This window comes from Silene latifolia, chromosome X, assembly GCF_048544455.1.
Source record: "Silene latifolia isolate original U9 population chromosome X, ASM4854445v1, whole genome shotgun sequence".
NCBI lineage: Eukaryota > Viridiplantae > Streptophyta > Magnoliopsida > Caryophyllales > Caryophyllaceae > Silene > Silene latifolia.
The window spans coordinates 155,514,087-155,535,409 of NC_133537.1; the positions used below are offsets into that span (position 1 = coordinate 155,514,087).

General features: G+C 39.8%; 1 protein-coding gene and 1 non-coding gene across 2 annotated transcripts; both read left to right on the forward strand.

Annotated features, from left to right (window-relative positions):
* Positions 1–13,805: 13,805 nt before the first annotated feature.
* On the forward strand, positions 13,806–13,912 carry LOC141624448 (small nucleolar RNA R71). Its single transcript, XR_012534255.1, has one exon. It is a non-coding gene; the product is annotated as a small nucleolar RNA R71 (small nucleolar RNA).
* Positions 13,913–17,420: 3,508 nt separating this feature from the next.
* Positions 17,421–17,939, forward strand: LOC141618635 (uncharacterized). The gene has a single exon (XM_074435728.1). The coding sequence runs from the start codon at positions 17,421–17,423 to the stop codon at positions 17,937–17,939; it is 519 nt and encodes a 172-aa protein (XP_074291829.1).
* Positions 17,940–21,323: the final 3,384 nt, after the last annotated feature.

Here is a 21,323-nt window from a genome sequence, read left to right on the forward strand (position 1 = left end):
TTTTGAATACTAGTCATATCCACCCTTTGTTTATAACGATTTGAGCATTTCATTCCCAAAAAGCCTTTTTGTCAAGCCACTTTGTCGAGCTTGGGACGATCCATGACCTTTACTTTTGTAGAGAAATCGAGACTTGTCATGTCATATGCTACTAGCATCGTAGGGATCATCATTCAATACCATCCGATCGCTCTTGACGAAAGCATTTGGAAATTGAGGACGAAAGTAGTCTTCTTTAACACCATTTGGAGGTGATTTAGTGCCATCCTCTTAGCCTTAGTAATTTGTTGAACTAGTATTTGTGACGGATTATACGCTCTTAAATTTGTTCTCTTTTAGTTGCCTCCGCCACTTGATGAGGAAGTGGCTATTCCTTTTGTAGATGCATCCATTATTTGATTTTGTGTGCTTAATGTTTGGATGTGTCGCCATTTTGGCAAGACCCACCTTGCCTTGCAAGAAGGCATCCTACCTCATGGTTGTCTTGTTGTGAGTTGAAGGGGCGGAGTGAGACCCGCTAATTGTCTCATATCGGCTATGTTATTAGGTTAGTATAAATAATGGTCCTAGTCTTTGTCACCTCTTTACTCGGGACGAGCAAAGGTTGGGTTTGGGGATATTTGATGTGACCATAATTAGCGCATATTTAGTCCCCGAATTAGCCTTGTTCCCATGCTTTTTAGTGCATATTTGGGTCATTTATTGTCTTTAGTTCTTTGTTTTGCATATACTTTGAGGTTTTGTGTCCTTGGTAGGAAAGGAGTGCAAACCTTGCATTTTCATGACAAAATGAGACTAAGTTGATTGAATTCAATGACCAAGCATCAAGGAGAGACAAGATTAGAAGGCCTTTGTCCATATTATAGTAGATGAGCAATGTTGAGGAAAGATCCTTGCATCCTCAAGGAAATCCCCAAGGATTTTATGAAGAAAAGGGAAGAAAAGAAGAAGAAACAAGACTGAGGAGCAATCCGTGCGGATTGTCCTGAATCCGCCCGTCCCCAACACGACAATCCGTGCGTCTTCCTTCAAAGACGCCCGGGCAGCAGCTACCAGAGGACGTGCGCCTTCCCCCAAAGACGTCCGGGCAGAGACCGTTGAATACGGCCGTCCCGTGCCTAAGACGCACGGATTCCAGTCCAGCACAAATCCGTTTCTTCAAGCTTCAAAGAAAGAAGCCCTTCCTTCGAAAAATACCGGCGTCTCCCTGCTCAAATCTCAAAAGTGTAATTACTAGTTTAGCCCTTAATTAACCCTAATGCATCCACCTAATTTCCACTATAAATACCCCATTAGTCTAATTAGAAGAGCATGTTCTTCTTATCAATTCTTAGAGTAATTAATATCAATCAAATCCCTCTTTGGTTTTGTAATCAACAATTAATCAAGTTTTAATACAAGTTTTATTTCCTTAATCTCTCTTTTGTTCATCCTTTATTTTGGGTAATTGAAGATTATTTGGGTTATTACTGGGAGATTGACAACCTCTCAATAAAGCTGTACTTCTTTTATTCTTTGCTTTATTATTGGAATCATTAGTAGGTATAATTCTCTTAACCCCTTTTTAATTATTGTTAATTACTTCCATTTGTTCATCATGTTTCATTTTGTTGGTATGATTAACAACCTTGCTAGCATGATCAACATGATAATGAGTGAGTAGTGACCTAGCTAGGGTTAATGGGTAATTAGGGGAAACAAACATGGGGAATGATTCATGCTTAAATTAATATGCTTTCATGGTTTATTTGCTTGCTTGTTTTGATCTCAACTCATGCACATGTTATGTTTGATGAAATGCGAGCCTATGAATCCTTGCATTTTTTACCCATCACCGATCTTTTCAATGAGACTTGTAAGACATAAACCAACTCGAGTCTCATTAGACCATGCATGTTGTTGAGTAGGGAAGACTAAGTCGACTTGTAGCTGTTGTACAATCTAATCGATTCGGTTCCGGGACCCAAACTTTCCTAGGATTGTAAGATATAACCCAACTCATTCCATCACAACAATAATTGCTTGCTTATAATTTGAGAACATATTTGTATGATCAATTCCCATGATTCCCCTATGACCCCATGATACCCTAGTGCTTTTTATCAATTGTTTACAACTCTTTCAATTCATCTTGCTTATTTACTTCCATTGCTATTTAGTTTAGTGACCTTCTACATCAACCCAAATTGTGACACCCCTAAGACACCACTAGTTTCAATAGAAATCTCATCTCAATTCCCGTCCCTTGGGATCCGACCTTTACTTGCCTCTTTACTAATTGTAGAGTTGTTTGTGAAGTTATAAATTGTGTTTTGGTCTAGGTGCTCCTAACGACAAGTTACCGAAAAGATTTAGTCCGACCAATTGGCCTGACCTGGAGGTCAGGTATTGCCTCGATTTCATGCACATTGAGAAAAATGTCTGTGATAATATTATCAATACCCTTTTGAAAGTTCCCGGTAAAACAAAGGATAACGCCGCAGCTAGGGAAGATATGAAAATGATGGGTATTAGGCTAGAGTTGGCACCACAGAAGAGAGGTAATCATACATTTTTACCGCCAGCAGCTTATACCCTTTCACAGAATGAGAAAAAATAGTTATGTGCATGCTTGAATGGAATTAAAGTGCCACATGGTTATTCGTCGAACATCAAAAGCCTAGTGTCGATGCAAGACCTAAAACTCACCGGGCTAAAGTCACATGATTATCACACTTTGATGCAACAATTACTACCTGTGGCTATTCGTTCCATTTTACCTGAAAAGGTAAGATATGCTATAACTAGATTCTGTCTCTTCTTACAGTCCATATGCGAGAAAGTCATCGATCCCGATGACGCGGATTCAATGCAGGACCTCGTTGTAACCTCTCTTTGTCAGTTGGAAATGTATTTTCCACCCTCTTTCTTCACTATCATGATTCATCTGACCATTCACTTGGTTAGGGAGATTTTGTACCTTGGGCCCGTGTACTTGAGATACCAGTATCCTTTTGAAAGATTGATGAAAGTCTACAAGGACTATACATCTAATCGGTATCGTCCGGAAGGTTGTATTGTTGAACGCGCTCTTTTAGACGAAGCTCTTTCATATTGTTACGCTCATCTCTCCCCTAAGGAGTTGATTGGCGTTCCTAAGAATCATCATAGTGACTGGATGACCGGAAAAGGTATTACGGGCCGGGTTGAAAAAATTGTGACACGTGAAATGTTCCATTTAGCACATACGTTTGTGCTAAACAACGAAGATGAGGTGCAACCTTATATTCAACAACACAAAGATGAGCTCAAATACGATCACCCAAACAAGACCGAGAAGTGAATTACAAACGAGCATACGAAGACGTTTGGAGAGTGGTTTCGGATTATTGTCTTCGAGTATACGAATCAAACTGGTGATGACATATCTCCTAGGTTACTACGTCTTGGTTTAGGTCCAAATGCGAGGGTCACCTTTTACAGCAGTTTTGCCATTAATGGATATACTTTTTACACCGCGAGCAAGATGAGCTGAGCACAATGCAAAATAGTGGTGTGAGTTCTGAATTTGAGGCAATGCACTTTGCTACTTCAATAGATAAAAATCCTATTTGGGGAAAATGCCTTTATTATGGTGTTATTCAAGAAATATTGGTATTATATTACATTGATTTCACAATGCCGTTGTTTCGATGTAACTGGGTTGATAACAACATCCATTGTGTCCGAAAGGATAAGATGAGATTTACGTTGGTCAATCTAGGTAAGATTGGCAATAATAAGGATGATCCTTTCATAATGGCATCCCAAGCTAAACAAGTGTTCTATGTCACCGATCCTACGGTTAAGAAGTGGCTTGTTGTACTGTCTATAAGGTGTAGAAGGAGTAGTCCATCCGATAATGGTGATGATTATCAGGATGTCGTTTTTGAGGTACCGGCTATATGGTAGGGGAGTCAATAAAGTAGATAAAAGAGAATAAAATCAGCAGCTCCCTACGCTGGCAGAGTATGGATTCACAACTAGTGTCGGAGGAATCCGGAAAGCACTCAGAGAGATGAGAGACAGGGTAAGATGGCCCAGGGCGCCAGTAGAAGAACATGCATGGCGAAAGGACAGCAAGAAGAAGTGCGACTTCCATCATTATATCGGCCATAACACTGAAGACTACTACACACTACGCAGGGAGATCAGACGCCTATATGAGCAGGGAGAACTGAGCCACCTATTACCACGTGGGGGCAAGCAGCAGGATAAGGTAGGCTCCACAAAACCTGCAACTCCACCTAAATGCATCAAGATAATAAACGTGATAACAGGCGGCTCAGACATATATGGGCTAACATATTCAGCAGCCAAAAGGCGTGCTACCGAGACTAAGGGAGACAGACCAGAAACTTCTTGTAGAATTTCTCATAGTGATCTACCTGCGGTTGCTTTTGAAGAAGGAGATATACGTGACGAGCAAGAACATCACGACGCAGTCATCATAACTCTGTCAATGGCCAACTGCACAGTAAAAAAGGTCCTGGTGGATACTGGTAGCTCGGCCAACTTGATCATGCTAAAAACCATAGAAAACATGGGGTTCAGCGAGAAGGATTTACAAAAAAAGACCATCCCGCTGGTAGGGTTCAGTGGAGAGACAGCCAACTCGTGGGTGAGATAGTAATCCCAATCTACGTGGGCGGAGTCAACAAACAGGTAAGGTACTTGGTCATAGATGGACCTTCTATCTACAACGTCATTCTTGGAAGACCATGGCTGCACCTAATGAAGGAAGTTCCCTCAACATATCACCAATGCATAAAATTTCCCACACCATGGGGAGTAGAAACAGTGCGAGGAGACCAAGAGGAAGCTAGAGGCTGCTATAAGAAAGTCTTAAAATGCACTGTCAGCCCCCCAGCATAGCAATTACCGAAGTAGCATGTCCAGGACGAATACATTGAGCCTCCGACTGTGGAGCTAGATCAGATCAACCTGGACAAGCTGCACCCGGAGAGGACCGTGTTAATTGGAGCTGGATGCACCGAAAGCCTAAGGCAGCATCTAATCAAATTCTTGCAGGCTAACATGGATTGTTTCGCATGGTCACATGACGACATGATAGGGATAGATCCGTCCATCATAACACATAAACTCAGCGTGGACCCAAAATGCAAGCCCATCCAGCAGAGACGAAGAAAGTTCGCAGCTGAGAGAAATAAGGTAATCAACCAGGAGGTAAACAGCTTGCTGGCAGCAAACATGATCGGTCCGTTTCGTGTTCACAATTAAATAGATGTGGTCGTTGGGTCACGTCCGAATCAAAACACAATTTATAGCTTCAAAAACAACTCTACAATTAGTAAAGAGGCAAGTAAAGGTCGGATCCCAAGGGACGGGAATTGAAATGAGATTTCTATTGAAACTAGTGGTGTCTTAGAGGTGTTACAATTTGGGTTGATGTAGAAGGTCACTAAACTAAATAGCAATGGAAATAAACAAGCAAGATGAATTGAAAGGGTTGTAAACAATTGATAAAAAGCACTAGGGTGTCATGGGGTCATGGGGGATTCATGGGAATTGATCATACAAACATGTTCTCAAATTATAAGCAAGCAATTATTGTTGTGATGGATTGAGTTGGGTTATATCCTACAATCCTAGGAAAGTTTGGGTCCCGGAGCCGAATCGATTTGATTGTACAACACCTACAAGTCGACTTAGTCTTCCCTACTCAACAACATGCATGGTCTAATGAGACTTGAGTTGGGTTATGTCTTACAAGTCTCATTGAAAATATAGGAGATGGTGGTAAATGCAAGGATTCATACGCTTAGCATTTCATCAAACATAACATGTGCATGAGTTGAGATCAAAACAAGCAAGCAAATAAACCATGAAAGCATATTAATTTAATCATGAATCATTCCCCATGTTGGTTTCCCCTAATCACCCATTAACCCTAGCTAAGAGACTACTCACTCATTATCATGTTGATCATGCTAGCAAGGTTGTCAATCATACCAACAAAAGGAAACATGATGAATAAATGAAAGTAATTAACAATAATTAAAGAGGGATTAAGAGAATTATACCTACTAATGATTCCAATAATAAATCAAAGATAAAAGAAGTACTTGATGCTTGATTGAGAGGTTGTCAATCTCCCAATAATAACCCAAATAATCTTCAATTACCCAAAATAAAGGATGAACAAAAGAGAGATTAAGGAAATAAAACTTGTATTAGAACTTGATTAATTATTGATTACAATACTAAAGAGAGATTTGATTGTTATTAACTACTCTAATTATTGATAAGAAGAACATGCTCTTCTAATTAGACTAATGGGGTATTTATAGTGGAAATTAGGGGGATGCATTAGGGTTAACTAAGGGCTAAACTAGTAATTACACTTTTTAGATTGAGCAGGGAGGAGCCGGTATTTTTCGAAGGAAGGGCTTCTTTCTTTGTAGCTTGGAGAAGACGAAATTGCGCTGTACGGGAATCCGTGCGTTTTGGAGTAGGGACGGGTGGATTCTGGCGGTGGAACACGGGCGGCTTCAGGTGAATCCGGGCGGATTCTGGTGGCTGCAAACCCGAGCGTCTTGGGATGAAACCGCACGGATTGTGCATGTGGAGGACGGCCGGATTGTAGACAATCCGCACGGATTGTGCCTCAGCAACATTTCTTCTTCTTTTCTTCCCTTTTCTTCATAAATTCCTTGGGGATTTCCTCGGGGACTCAAGGATCCTTTCTCAACATTGCTCATCTACCATAATATGTACAAAGGCCTTCTAATCTTGTCTCTCCTTGATGCTTGGTCATTGAATTCGATCAATTTAGTCTCGTTTTGCCATGAAAATGCAAGATTTGCACTCCTTTCCTACCAAGGGATCAAAATCTCAAAGAATATGCAAAACAAAGAACTAAAGACAATAAATGACCCAAATATGCACTAAAAAGCATGGGAAAAAGGCTAATTCGGGGGCTCAATATGCGCTAATTATGGTCACATCAAATATCCCCAAACCGAACTTTTGCTCGTCTTGAGTAAAGAGGTGACAAAGACTAGGACCATTATTTAAACTAACCTAATAACATAGCCGATATGAGACAATTAGCGGGTCTCACTCCGCCCCTTCAACTCACAACAAGACAACCATGAGGTAGGATGCCTTCTTGCAAGGCAAGGTGGGTCTTGCCAAAATGGCGACACATCCAAACATTAAGCACACAAAATCAAATAATGGATGCATCTACAAAAGGAATAGCCACTTCCTCATCAAGTGGCAGAGGCAACCAAGAGAGAACAAATTTAAGAGCATGTAATCCTTCACAAATACTAGTTCAACAAATTACTAAAGCTAAGAGGATGGCACTAAATCACCTCCAAATGGTGTTAAACTAGACTACTTTCGTCCTCAATTTCCAAATGCTTTCGTCAAGAGCGATCCGATGGTGGTGGAATGATGATCCTTATGATGCTAGTAGCATATGACATGACAAGTCTCGAATTCTCTACAAAAGTAAAGGCCATGGATCGTCCCAAGCTCGACAAAGTGGTTTGACAAAAGGCTTTTTGGGGATGAAATGCTCAAATCTTTATACACAACGGTGAATATGACTAGTATTCAAAATTGTCCTCATTTCACTTTCACATTTCAAAAATTTAAGATGGGGTTTGTCCGTTCCGGGCTAGTGTCCTTTGCTTTCGCCAATCGCTTATTAGGCAACCGGTTAACCTCTAGACAATAGCTTTTCGGGGTGATAGTCACTCTATCTCTGGGCAGCCGAATTCACAACCGTGTGGGGGCCCAATTCAATGGATCCCGCTCCAAAGCACATCGAAGTGGTACGCCTCCATCAAAACAATAAAATTTCTCAACATTCAACAATTCATAACTTTTGAGGTTTCTTTGGCATTAAATTACTTCCACGTGACAAAATTTCGAAATGAGCACTTCAAACTTTTTGATAGAAAGTATTTTTGGGTTGTCTTACCACAAGGTCAATCAAGGGCACCTAGACAAGTTAACCAAGTCCACATCGCATCACGGGGTTGGATAGGTGACTCACATGCAAACCCTTGACTAGGCTTTGGGTCATGGGTCAAAAGACACTAGTATGACACTATCTAGGGTGTTTTACAACCATTCTAGTAGGCAAAGTCTTAAGTTGAAAAAGTATTTGTAATGGCTTAGTTGCTCTTGTCAAAGTTCTCAATTAGGCACTTTTCAAAACTTTTTTCTAAATGCAACTACATGCAATGATGCAACTAATATAAACATCCTAATGCAATTGATTCTATCAACCAATATGACATATAAACTAAATGTAAGTCCTAAATTCACATTGTTATACCGCATCAATCAAAATAAAGCCACATAGTCATTAACATAAAGAGGAAAAAGGAGATTGGAAAGATCATACCATGCGGTCTTCATTATCCTCATGTCTCGGATGTGGCGTAGTCAATCAATGCGAACAAGGATAGAACAAACACAATGTACAATATATACAATATAACTACACTATAAAAGGAATAAACATGTTTTTGGGTTTTTCAATTTTTCAAATTTTTATGTATTTTCGAAGTTTTTCAATTTTTTTGGATTCTTGAATAAGAGTTAAGTTAGAATTCCCATCCCCACACTAATATGGGCATTGTCCTCAATGGCCAAAATGATGGGAAATTATGCAAACATGATGCATGATTTCTACACTAAATTCAATCTACACTAGTCTACACTACATGATGCATGGTTTTTGTTTATGACGGAGAGGATAATTTAGATTACCTCCCGTTGTGTATGCATTAACTTCCCCAAACCGAGTTAGACACTATTGCTAATATCCAAGGATGGGTGTAGTTCATGCACACACTATGCAATGCATGAAACTAATTTGTCATTTTGGATTTTGAAAGTGGGAACAATAAAATGAGAACACCTCAAAAAGTACCGAGGTGTGAGTCCTTAATGGTGCTAGGACTATTCCAACAATGATCAAGAAAAATAAATAAATAGACCAAAGAGAGAAATAGACAACCCTTGAGAGGGTAGGAGCCTCCAAAGCTTGCTAATCTTCCATCATATCATCACTATCATCATTATCCTCATTAGAAGTGGTCTCATTGCCACTTCCCTCTTCGCTTGCTTCTTCACCTTCTTCTTCATTTTCCTCATCATCCTCTACTCCTTCTTCACTAGCTTCTTCATCAATGTTATCATCAACTTCTTCATTACCAACAACCTCATTGTCACCCGGAACAACCCTAGATGCACTCGGAAATAGGACTTCCTTATCCGCCCAATTAGGCAAAGGACATGATGGGTCAAGTAGTCCTTGCCTAGCTAAGTGTAAGAGGGGTGGATATTGAGCTAAGTAAGCATTTTTCCGATCCTCAAAGGCTTGCTTGTGCATTGCTTGCATAAGAAGAGTCAAATAATCATTTCTTGCTTCAACTCCTACCGGCTTGAACTCTTGATACTCAAAAGGTAAGGTGGTGTGACAATGGAAGAGGAGGGTATTTCAAGTTCACCCTTTTGTTGTTGGATAATATACTCGGCCTCTTTTGAAAGGGGAAGTAGATAATTGGTCCGGAGGACACTCAATCGACAAATCTTTGAAGGCAAAGTGAAAGAACTAGCCTCACTAGTGAGCCATCCATACTTGGTGTCAAGAGGGTTATGGGCAACCCACTTGTACTTGTGTATCATAGTATGCAAATCAACGAGATGACCACCTTCTTTCGCCTCATACTTTTTATCTTTGTTGAAGTTAGGATCAAAGTATTTAGCTAGGATAGTGACTAGGCCTCCATTCACAATAACGGTAGTGCCTTTCTTTCCACAATAAATGTTGAGCCATCTATCCACCAATAGCCTTAGAAAGTTGAAAGGCTTGGTGTGTACTCTTCCAATGTTCAAAGCCGACTAAAGAAGAACAAAATCGAGTTTGGTGAAATGATTGGTGTCTTTTCTTGGATTGATGGTGCTCCCTACGACCTTGTGCCATACTCTTATGCCCGGATGGTGGACTAAAAGAGCACGACTCGCATGAAAGTCTTCAAATTTCCTTCCGGAAATTGCCTCCCAAAGAGGGTCGGGGTCATATTTGCCAACATTCTTAAAATAACTCGGTTCATCACTAAGACCCAAAGCTTTACCCAATTCCGTAAAGGGGATGCGTCTACTAACATTAGCTAGACGAAACTCGAGGTTCTCCATAGTCTCAAACTTGTTAACTTTCAAAGAACTCAAAAATTCTTAGGTAAGGGAGGGGTATATCAATTCTTTTGATTCAAACAATTTCTCCAACCCCATGGCTTTGAAAAAAGCTCTAGTTTGCTCAAGGACACCCAATTTTTCTAAGGTATCTTCACATATAAACTTGGTGGATTGAAATGATTTTCTAGCAAACTTAGCAAAAGTGTCCCTATGGGTTTTGGAAATGAAAGTTACCTCCGGATAGTTTGCAAGTTGATCAATTTCCGGAGTAGTAGATGTTGTTGCACCCATGGGAGGTTGTTGTTGTTGTTGCACTTCCAAGTTTGGGTTTGCTACCACCATAGCCAATGCTTTCTTCGCTTGAAGAGTCTTTTGCCTTTGTGAAAGTGTCTTTGCCTTTGGTGCCTTTGCCATTCTTACCTTTGTTGCTCCCTTAGTCCTTGCCATTGATGAATTAACCAGGAAAGAGTGAAAAATCTTCAATTTCTAGTGCACCCAAATCGATTTAAAGATGAAAGGCTTTGCCTTTATGAATTAAAAAATCGACTCAAAGGTTGAAGATTTTGTGCTTGGTTTTGATTTTTATTGAAAAATGAGTGATTGATTTGTTATTAAAAGGATGTTTTGATTTGATTTTGGTGAATGTAGTTGAGGAATTTTGTTTTTGTGATGGAGAGGATGAGGGTTTTGAGGGTTTTGAGTAGTGTTATGAATGAAGGAATGAAGAAATGAATGTGGGAGGGGTTTTATAAAGCCCGAAAAATTGAATGCAGGGGCAATCCGTGCGGTTTACGCTCAAGACGGGCGGATTCGCCTTTTTCAGGTTGGGAAAAACTCGCCTAAAGACGGGCGTTTTTAGTGAAGATGCTCGGATTCACAGACACGGGACGGGCGGATTCTCCTGAAGACAGGCGGATTTCAGTCCAGGAATTTTTCTTGTTTTCCTCAGCTAAGAAGACGGGCGTCTTCTTTTCAAGACGGGCGGATTTTCAAAGACAGGCGGATTAGAATGTAGGATGCTCGGATTTGCTGACAGTCAAAAATTTGAAAACTTCAGCTCAATTCAGGACGTGCGTCTTCTACCCAACACGCTCGGATTTCTTGAAAATGGGCGGATTCTCCTGAATCCGCTCGGATTCGACCCCTTTGTACCCGGATTCAGTTCCATCCGTGTACAATGCATATCCCTTGTCATTCTTCCATTCTTCTTCATATCTTGTGTTCTTCATTGTGGGGGGGCACTACTAAGGCATGGATAGCCTAGGTAATTGTCATCCCCTCACTAAGATAAAGCACTACACATTAATTGAAATTATTAATCCCTTCCTCACTTCTCTCAAATACGACAATTATCTTGATCAAAGTATAAAAATCCAAAAATAACAAAAATGTAATACAAGAATTGAAATGCAAGTTAGGGAGTTAGAAATATTTACAAATGGTGGTTTAGGGAGGACTCCACCAAACTCTCATTCTTTATGAGATGTCAAGGGGGCATGTCCAAGGTGTTGTTGATGTTGCTCAACACCTTGGAAAAGTAGTCAAAAGCTTGTTCATTGTCATGGTAGAGGTCTTCAATAGACCTTGGCCCTTGTTGTCGGTCTTGATCGATGGCATTACCAATGTAGGGATTAAAAATCCCTTCAAATTCGTCGTCCCAAAGACCACAAACTTCATTAAGTTGATCATTGAAAATCTCTTGATTTGATGGTGACAACTTTCCCATTTCCTTTTCTTGGCCAATGAGGCCATCTTCTTCTTCTTTGTTTGATTTTGGTGAGCTTTGCAAGCTCTCCTTGTCACAATTCACTTGCTCTTCGAATGGAGCATCTTCAATTTTCTTCTTCCATTGGAGTTCCGACTTCTTCCTTTCATCCTTCCGACTATAATGATCGATCATAAAACACGGTTCACGTAAACGGGGAGCTCTCATAGTTTTGTCAAGATTAAAAGTTATACTCTCATCTCCCACTTCTAGAGTGAGCTCACCATGTTTTACATCAATCACCGCACCCGCGGTGTGTAAGAAGGGTCTTCCAAGAATGATTGGAATGTTGGAGTCTTCCTCCATATCAATAATGACAAAGTCCACCGGGATGAAAAACTTCCCAATTCGCACGGGGACATCTTCACATATCCCTAATGGTGTCTTCGTCGATCTATCGGCCATTTGGAGTGTGATATTGGTGCATTTAAGCTCTCCCATTCCCAACCTTTTACTTACCGAGTACGGCATAACACTCACACTAGCCCCTAGATCGCATAAGGCTTTGTTGATCGTGGTGTCGCCAATGGTACACGGTATTAAGAAGCTTCCCGGATCCTTTAGTTTTGGAGGTAAACTCCCTTGAAGTATTGCACTACTCACCTTAGTGAAGGCGATAGTCTCAAGTTTCCGGATCGACTTCTTCTTTGTGAGGATGTCTTTCATGTATTTCGCATAGGCCGGCACGTGATTGATTAATTCCGTGAAGGGAATTGAGACTTCCAAATTTTTCACAATTTCCATAAACTTTCCAAGTTGGTCATCAAATTTGGGCTTGGCTTGACGACTTGGAAAAGGAAGTCTTATCACAATGGGCTCCTTCTCCTTGACCTTGTCTTCATTTCTCTTTGAAATTTCTTCTTTTGATGATTCTCCATCTTTGGAGTTTTGCACAATTTCTTCCTTATCACTAGCTTCCACAACTTCATCCTCAACTTGCTTCTTCGGTGCTTCATACCTTGTACCACTTCTCAAGTGAATGGCACTAACCGTTTCATGTCTTGGGGGATTACTTTGAGGTGGTAATTGCCCCTTTTGTCTTTGTGAGCTTGAAGATGCTAGTTGAGTCAATTGTGTTTCCAACATCTTGGTGTGAGCTAGAATGTTGTTGATGGTGGTTTCCTTTGCTTGACTCTCTTTTTGCATTTGAGTGAAAAACTCTTGTTGATTCTTTTGCATTTGGAGGACCGCTTTTTGAACATCAAAACCTTGGTCATTTTGGTGATTGTATGGATTTTGATTTTGGTAACCTTGGTTTTGGTTGTAAAAGGGTCTTTGATTTTGGTTTCTCATGGGAGGTGGAGTGTAAGTTGTTTGAGGATTTTGAACATTTTGGCTTTTGTATGAAAGATTTGGGTGAAACTTGGTGTTTTCATTGTAATAATTGGAATAAGGGGTACCACTCTTGTATGCTTGGAAAGCATTCACTTGTTCATTTGTTCCCCTACATTCACTTTGGTCATGTCCCAAAGTTCCACAATTCTCACATATCCCACTTGGGATGGATGAGGATGCCGTCATGGCATTAACATGATGCTTTGGTGATTTTTAGGCTTCATCAAGTTTAGCCATAGCTTGTTCAAACTTCAAATTGATTGTGTCAATGTGAGCACTAAGTTGAGCACCCAATTGAGTAACGGAGTCCACTTCTTGCCTTCCTCCTCTGGTAGCCTTGCGAGGTCTACTATATTGTGAGTTATGGACCGCCATTTCCTCAATCTTGTTCCATGTTTGATTGTCATCTACTTCGGTGAACATTCCATTTGATCCCATGTTGAGAATGTTCCTTGAATCTTCATATAAACCGTTCCAAAATTGTTGTACCAAGAACCATTCGCTAAGTCCATGGTGAGGACATGAGCGACAAATTCCCTTAAACCGCTCCCAAGCTTCAAACAATGATTCTTCATCCCTTTGCTTAAAACCCGTAATTTGAGCTCTTAGCATGTTAGTCTTTTCCGGTGGGTAGAACTTTTTCTAGAAAGCTAGAGCCAACTTCTTCCAAGAATCTATTCCGAGAGTGGCCTTGTCAAGGCCCTTCAACCATTGTTTCGCGGTGCCGATTAGAGAAAAAGGAAATAAGACCCATCGAATTTGGTCTTGAGTCACACCGGTTTGAGAAATCGCATCACAGTAGTCATAAAAGGTTTTCATATGAGAATGAGGGTCTTCACTAGGCATCCCCCCAAATTGGCTCCTTTCGACTAATTGGATAAAGGCGGATTTGGCAATAAAATTTCTGGTTAGATGTTGTGGTGTGGGAGTACCATTGGGTAGGTTCTCCTCGGTGGGTACAGAATGTGATGAAAATTTAGGCATTGTAGGTTGATTTTGTGGGGTATTTTGTAATGGGTTCTCCTCTCCTTCTCTTGCAAAAGGGTTGATGAACTCAATAGTTGGTTGAACAACCTCACTAATACCTCTCCAATTCCTCCTAGCAAATCTCCTATTGTTCGTCAAGGTTCTTTCAATTTCACGGTCAAAAGGTAACAAATCACCTTGTGACCTTCTAGACATGCAAAATATCAAACAACTTGAAAACAATTAGAACAAACATTGAGGAGTTTTACTTCCCCAAGGCGAAGAAAGACACAACTAATAACAATAAAAGAAAATCAAAATCAAGTAAACACCGTCCCCGGCAACGGCGCCATTTTTTATCGGTCCATTTCGTGTTCACAATTAAATAGATGTGGTCGTTGGGTCACGTCCGAATCAAAACACAATTTATAGCTTCACAAACAACTCTACAATTAGTAAAGAGGCAAGTAAAGGTCGGATCCCAAGGGACGGAAATTGAAATGAGATTTCAATTGAAACTAGTGGTGTCTTAGGGGTGTCACAATTTGGGTTGATGTAGAAGGTCACTAAACTAAATAGCAATGGAAATAAACAAGCAAGATGAATTTAAAGGGTTGTAAACAATTGATAAAAAGCACTAGGGTGTCATGGGGTCATGGGGGATTCATGGGAATTGATCATACAAACATGTTCTCAAATTATAAGCAAGCAACTATTGTTGTGATGGATTGAGTTGGGTTATATCTTACAATCCTAGGAAAGTTTGGGTCCCGGAACCGAATCGATTTGATTGTACAACACCTACAAGTCGACTTAGTCTACCCTACTCAACAACATGCATGGTCTAATGAGACTCGAGTTGGGTTATGTCTTACAAGTCTCATTGAAAAGATAGGAGATGGTGGTAAAGGCAAGGATTCATAGGCTTAGCATTTCATCAAACATAACATGTGCATGAGTTGAGATCAAAACAAGCAAGAAAATAAACCATGAAAGCATATTAATTTAAGCATGAATCATTCCCCATGTTGGTTTCCCCTAATCACCTATTAACCCTATCTAAGAGACTACTCACTCATTATCATGTTGATCATGCTGGCAAGGTTGTCAATCATATCAACAAAAGAAAACATGATGAATAAATTAAAGTAATTAACAATAATTAAAGGTGGATTAAGAGAATTATACCTACTAATGATTCCAATAATAAAGCAAATATAAAAGAAGTACTTGATGCTTGATTGAGAGGCTGTCAATCTCCCAATAATAACCCAAATAATCTTCAATTACCCAAAATAAAGGATGAACAAAAGAGAGATTAAGGAAATAAAACTTGTATTAGAACTTGATTAATTGTTGATTACAATACTAAAGAGAGATTTGATTGTTATTAACTACTCTAATTATTGATAAGAAGAACATGCTCTTCTAATTAGACTAATGGGGTATTTATAGTGGAAATTAGGGGGATGCATTAGGGTTAACTAAGGGCTAAACTAGTAATTACACTTTTTAGATTGAGCAGGGAGGAGCCGGTATTTTTCGAAGGAAGGGCTTCTTTCTTTGTAGCTTGGAGAAGACGAAATTGCGATGTACGTGAATCCGTGCGTTTTGGAGTCGGGACGGGCGGATTAAAGCGGTGGAACACGGCGGCCAGGTGAATCGGGCGGATTCTCGTGGCTGCAAACCCGAGCGTCTTGGGATGAAACCGCACGGATTGTGCATGTGGAGGACGGCCGGATTGTAGACAATCCGCACGGATTGTGCCTCAGCAACATTTCTTCTTCTTTTCTTCCCTTTTCTTCATAAATTCCTTGGGGATTTCCTCGGGGACTCAAGGATCCTTTCTCAACATTGCTCATCTACTATAATATGTGCAAAGGCCTTCTAATCTTGTCTCTCCTTGATGCTTGGTCATTGAATTCGATCAATTTAGTCTCGTTTTGCCATGAAAATGCAAGATTTGCACTCCTTTCCTACCAAGGGATCAAAATCTCAAAGAATATGCAAAACAAAGAACTAAAGACAATAAATGACCCAAATATGCACTAAAAAGCATGGGAACAAGGCTAATTCGGGGGCTAAATATGCGCTAATTATGGTCACATCAAAACAAGATACGATAGGTGAAGTACCCAGAATGGTTGTCAAATGTGGTGGTAGTACCCAAGAAGAATGGAAAATGGAGAGTATGTGCGGACTTCACTGACCTCAACAAGGCATGTCCTAAGGACCCTTTCCCGCTACCACACATTGACGCAATGGTAGATGCGACAGCTGGACATGAAATGTTAACATTCCTGGATGCTTGGAGTGGTTACAATCAAATCAAGATGGATCCTACAGATCAAGAGAAGACAACATTCATGTCTGAAAGAGGAATATACTGTTACAATGTCATGCCCTTCGGCCTGGAAAATGCAGGATCCACATATCAAAGGCTGGTCAACCGTATGTTCAAAGAACAAATAGGAAGAACCATGGAGGTATATATTTATGATATGGTGGTGAAATGAGAGAAAGCTACGGATCACATGCAGCATCTAGTAGAAACTTTCAGCATCCTTAGAGAATACAAAATGAAGTAAACCCGTCTAAGTGCACCTTTGGAGTTTCCTCCGGCAAATCCTTAGGCTATATTGTTACTCAAAGATGGATAGAAGCTAGCATTAAGCAGATTAAAGTCGTATTACAGGTGGAGTCACCAGAAAAACCAAAGGATGTACAGAGGCTGGTAGGTAAGGTAACAGCTTTGAGCAGGTTCATCTCAAGATCCTCAGACAAGTGCAGACTATTCTACGATATAGTGAGAAAGCGCCAGAAGTTTGAGTGGACTTCAGAACACAAAAAGGCATTTAGGGAGCTGAAGCACTACCTCAGCACCCTGCCACTACTATCAAAATCGGAGCAAGGAGAACCATTGTTCCTTTACCTAGCTATCACAAAGGTAGTAGTAAGCGCATTTCTAGTCAGGGAGCAAGATAAGGAGCAAAAGCCAGTCTACTACGTAAGCAAGTCTCTGCTGCCAATAGAGACCAGGTACACATCTCTCGAAAAGTTAGTACTAGCACTGGTAGTTGCATCTTACAAACTGCGCCCCTACTTTGAGTCGCACACCATACATGTTGTAACCAATTACCCATTGAAATCCGTAATGAGGAAGCCTGAGCTATTAGGCAGAATGTCAAAGTGGTCCGTACATCTTAGTGGATACGATATCAGGTATGATCCGAGAACAGCAATAAAGTCGCAGACACTGGCAGACTTTGTGCCAGACTTCAGCCCAGCTATCCTAAATTTGGCAGACGAAGAGATCTTAACCCTCAAAGGGAACAAGGAAGCAGAAGTCTGGAAGATGCACATCGATGGAGCCTCCAACCAAAGGGGGGCAGGCTTAGGACTAATCTTGTGTTTACCGCAGGGGGACCTGATAGCACAAGCAGTAAGGTGTGAGTTTAAGGTAACCAACAATAAAACAGAATACGAAGCCTTAATACTAGGAATACAGCTAGCTCTAGAGTTGGGAGTCAGGAACCTACAAATATTCAGTGACTCTTTGCTAATAGCTAATCATGTGAATAATGAATTTATAGCCAGAGACTCAAATATGATCGCCTACTTAAAGGTAGTAAAGGAGCTGAAACAGAAATTCAAAGATTGCAGGATTAAGTAGATCCCCAGAGACCAAAATGTGGAAGCAGATGCCTTAGCAACTCTAGGGGCCACCTTCCAGGCAACAGAGTTGTCCAATATCCCCATCACGCACATGCTGGAACCTTCTATCCAAAAATTAGAAGAGGTGGACAGAGGGAAAATGGAAGACCAGCAAGATGAGGTGGCAATTCAAACAACTACAGATGGCCAGGAAGCTGCCCAGCCAGAGAACCAGCTAGCCGACCAAACAGTTGACCAGTCGGATGATCAGCCAACAGACCAGTCAGATGACTGGGATAGGCGGACACCCTACCTAGATTGGTTGCGGCATAGGAAGCTGCCAGATGATAAGAATGAAATAAGAGGTTTCAAAATGAAAGCCTCCAGATTCATACTGATTGATGATATACTTTTCAGAAAATAATTGGCAGGACCCTACTTACGGTGCCTGGATAAGCAAGAAGCACAAACTGTGTTTCATGCCCTCCCTAGTGGCGAATGCGGAAACCATACAGGGGGCAGGAGTCTGTCAAACAAAACTCTAAGACAAGGCTACTTCTGGCCCACAATGAGGGCAGACTCGGCAGAATCTGCCCGCAAGTGTGATGCCAACCAGCGCTCATCACCAATAATCCATCAGCCGGCAGAGCCCCTACACCCCATCATTTCTCCTTGGCTATTCATGACGTGGGGAATGGATATAGTTGGTCCTCTGCCTAGAGGCACAGGAAACAGAATATGGATGCTAGCAATGACAGATTATTTCTCAAAGTGGATAGAAGCAGAAGCATTCACAGAAGTAAAAGGCAAACAGGTCATCTCTTTTATCAAACGAAATATCATCTGCAGGTTTGGTATCCCATCAGAAATTATATTTGACAATGGATCACAATTCATCTCAAACAATGCCGAGGGATACTGTGCCAGATAGAACATTACCTTAAAGAAATTAGCACCCAGGACTCCAAAATCAAACGGGCAAGCTGAATCCAGCAACAAAATAATCATGGATAACATATTTTGAAATATACCAAAAATTTTCATACCCAGAAAATTCCGTTCATCATTTTTGAATAAAATAATCAATTTTCATCGATTTTTAACCATTAAAAATCATTAAACATGTAAATCTTCATAACTTTTTACGAAATTTTGCAGAACATTTGCAAATATTGCATGTGATAAGATATAAAAATTCCAAGGTCAGAATCCAAGTTTAACTATTTTAGTTAACCTCTTAACCAAAATACGATATTTTCGACTCGGTTTTCCATAAAAATGATTAAAAATAGCAAAATAATTCCACAACTCACCACATTTGATCACAAATCATTTGAGATCAGAAGGTATGCATGCAAAACTTTTCGTGCAAAAATCCTCATTTTAGCACCATTTTTTATTTTAAAATTACTCATAATTAGATTAAAATGTTTAAAATAAACATGCATACTAAAGCCAAAGCTCTGATACCAATTGAAAGACCATAACCTGAAATAAGACCTCTCTAATTAGCTTATAAAGATTCGTTATTTTAGAAATCTTTGGATCTATGTAATATGTATGGGTCATCCCGCCCATTAGGCCCGCCCGTCCAGCCCGCTTATTACGTGGGCTTGGATAAATATTTTTTACCCGAAAAATTAAGAGAGCGGGCCAAGCCCAGCCCGCCAAGTTAATTGGGAGGGTATGGACAACAGGAAAATCTCGTGGGCCGGCCCATTAAGCCCGTTTACTATTTAAATCCTTTACTTTTACTCGTAAAAAAAGACATTTTCAAAGAAAATTGTATCAATTTTATATGGATGTAGAACACTAAAATAATACGTAAACTATAAAGGTTAAAATATAACGAAAATATTTATATATTGGTTACGCTTATATATTTTAATTAATAAAACATCTAAATTGATGTTTCGTGTTACGGCCCATTAGCCCATAGGCCGCCCGACTTTTGACTAAAATGCGGGCAAGGGCAATGATACTTGGCCCATATTTAAGGCCCGGCCCGCCCACTAAGGTCTTAAAGGGCAACTTTTTCCTTCACAGCCCGGCCCATGTCCGACCCAAGTCCGCATTTGAACAGCTCTAGACTAATATGCATGTAATTTATAAGCCTTAAAAAAAAAGAGGAAAAACAAGTTTTCCTTACATTGAGTAATGGTAGTATTTGGGCACAACGAGATCTCCTATCTTGTTGTTCTTGAGCTTAAAATAAATGACAAGATACTCCATCTTCAAGTGTCCAAGATAGAACACCTCCTTTCTTAAGCACCCAAGAATTTACCCCAAAATCTTACTAATATTAACTAGATATTATGTAAGATTGCCCTTGAAAAACATACTAACACTTAGTAAAAATATTATATTTATAATACTAACACTTAGTATTTTATTCCTAATTTTTGAGGATTTTAGATAGAGGAACACACTAGAATTTTCCACATGCAAAAGTTGAGTGGAAAAAGAACAACACAAATGTTGTGTAGAAGGAGGGAGGACGGTTGGAGTGTGCTAGTGGGGAAGTGTTTTATTTTTATTTAATTACACCCAATCCTCATGTGAGTGGGTTAGAACAAAAGTAATTATGGGGAAGTCAAATGTGTAAGAGAAATGATGGTGTTTAAAGCACAACACACACACTACCACATGCACTTACACGATCCAAAATGACCTATTTACGGGTCCATTTTAGTTCTTATATTTGTCGCACAAATACGTGTAAATTTTATTTAAACATCGATTTATGTTTAAAAGCTTCCCAATTAAATTCGTCTAAAACACTCCGTAAATATACGTGTACAGCTACACATATATTTTACGTACCAATACTAATCACCGTTTAATCATTAATTCCTATCTCAAATAATTTATTATTCAATTATCGCATAATTAAATAATAATTTCCGCGCCTCGAGTTCACAAATCGATATCACTCTAAAATAAATTAATCGGCTAACGTTTTACTTAATTTATCAGGGGACTAATTAAACTGTATTTCATACTGTTAGGTTCATATACCTATTATTAGACTCCTCTAATAGTGAACTAATTAACTTGTTAATTATTTGTTCTTTAGATCTAGTGCATGCATAACAATATGAAAGATTTATAAGTAAAATAATGTCCCTTACATTGATGGTTGGTTCGAAAATATGGGCACAAGTAAGGTCACCTTCCTTCACTTGTTCTTGAGCTAAATATGATGGATGATCCTCCTAAGACTCCAAGTATAGAAGCCACTCCAATAAATTGCACCAAAGATTAATCCCAAAAATTCCTACTAATATTAACTAGATATGTAGTAGAAATGTAACCTTAATAATACTAATATTTCTATTATTACTACTTCTAGTAATAGATTTAATGTATTAGTATTTGTGAGAGTTTATTGCCATTTCCATGT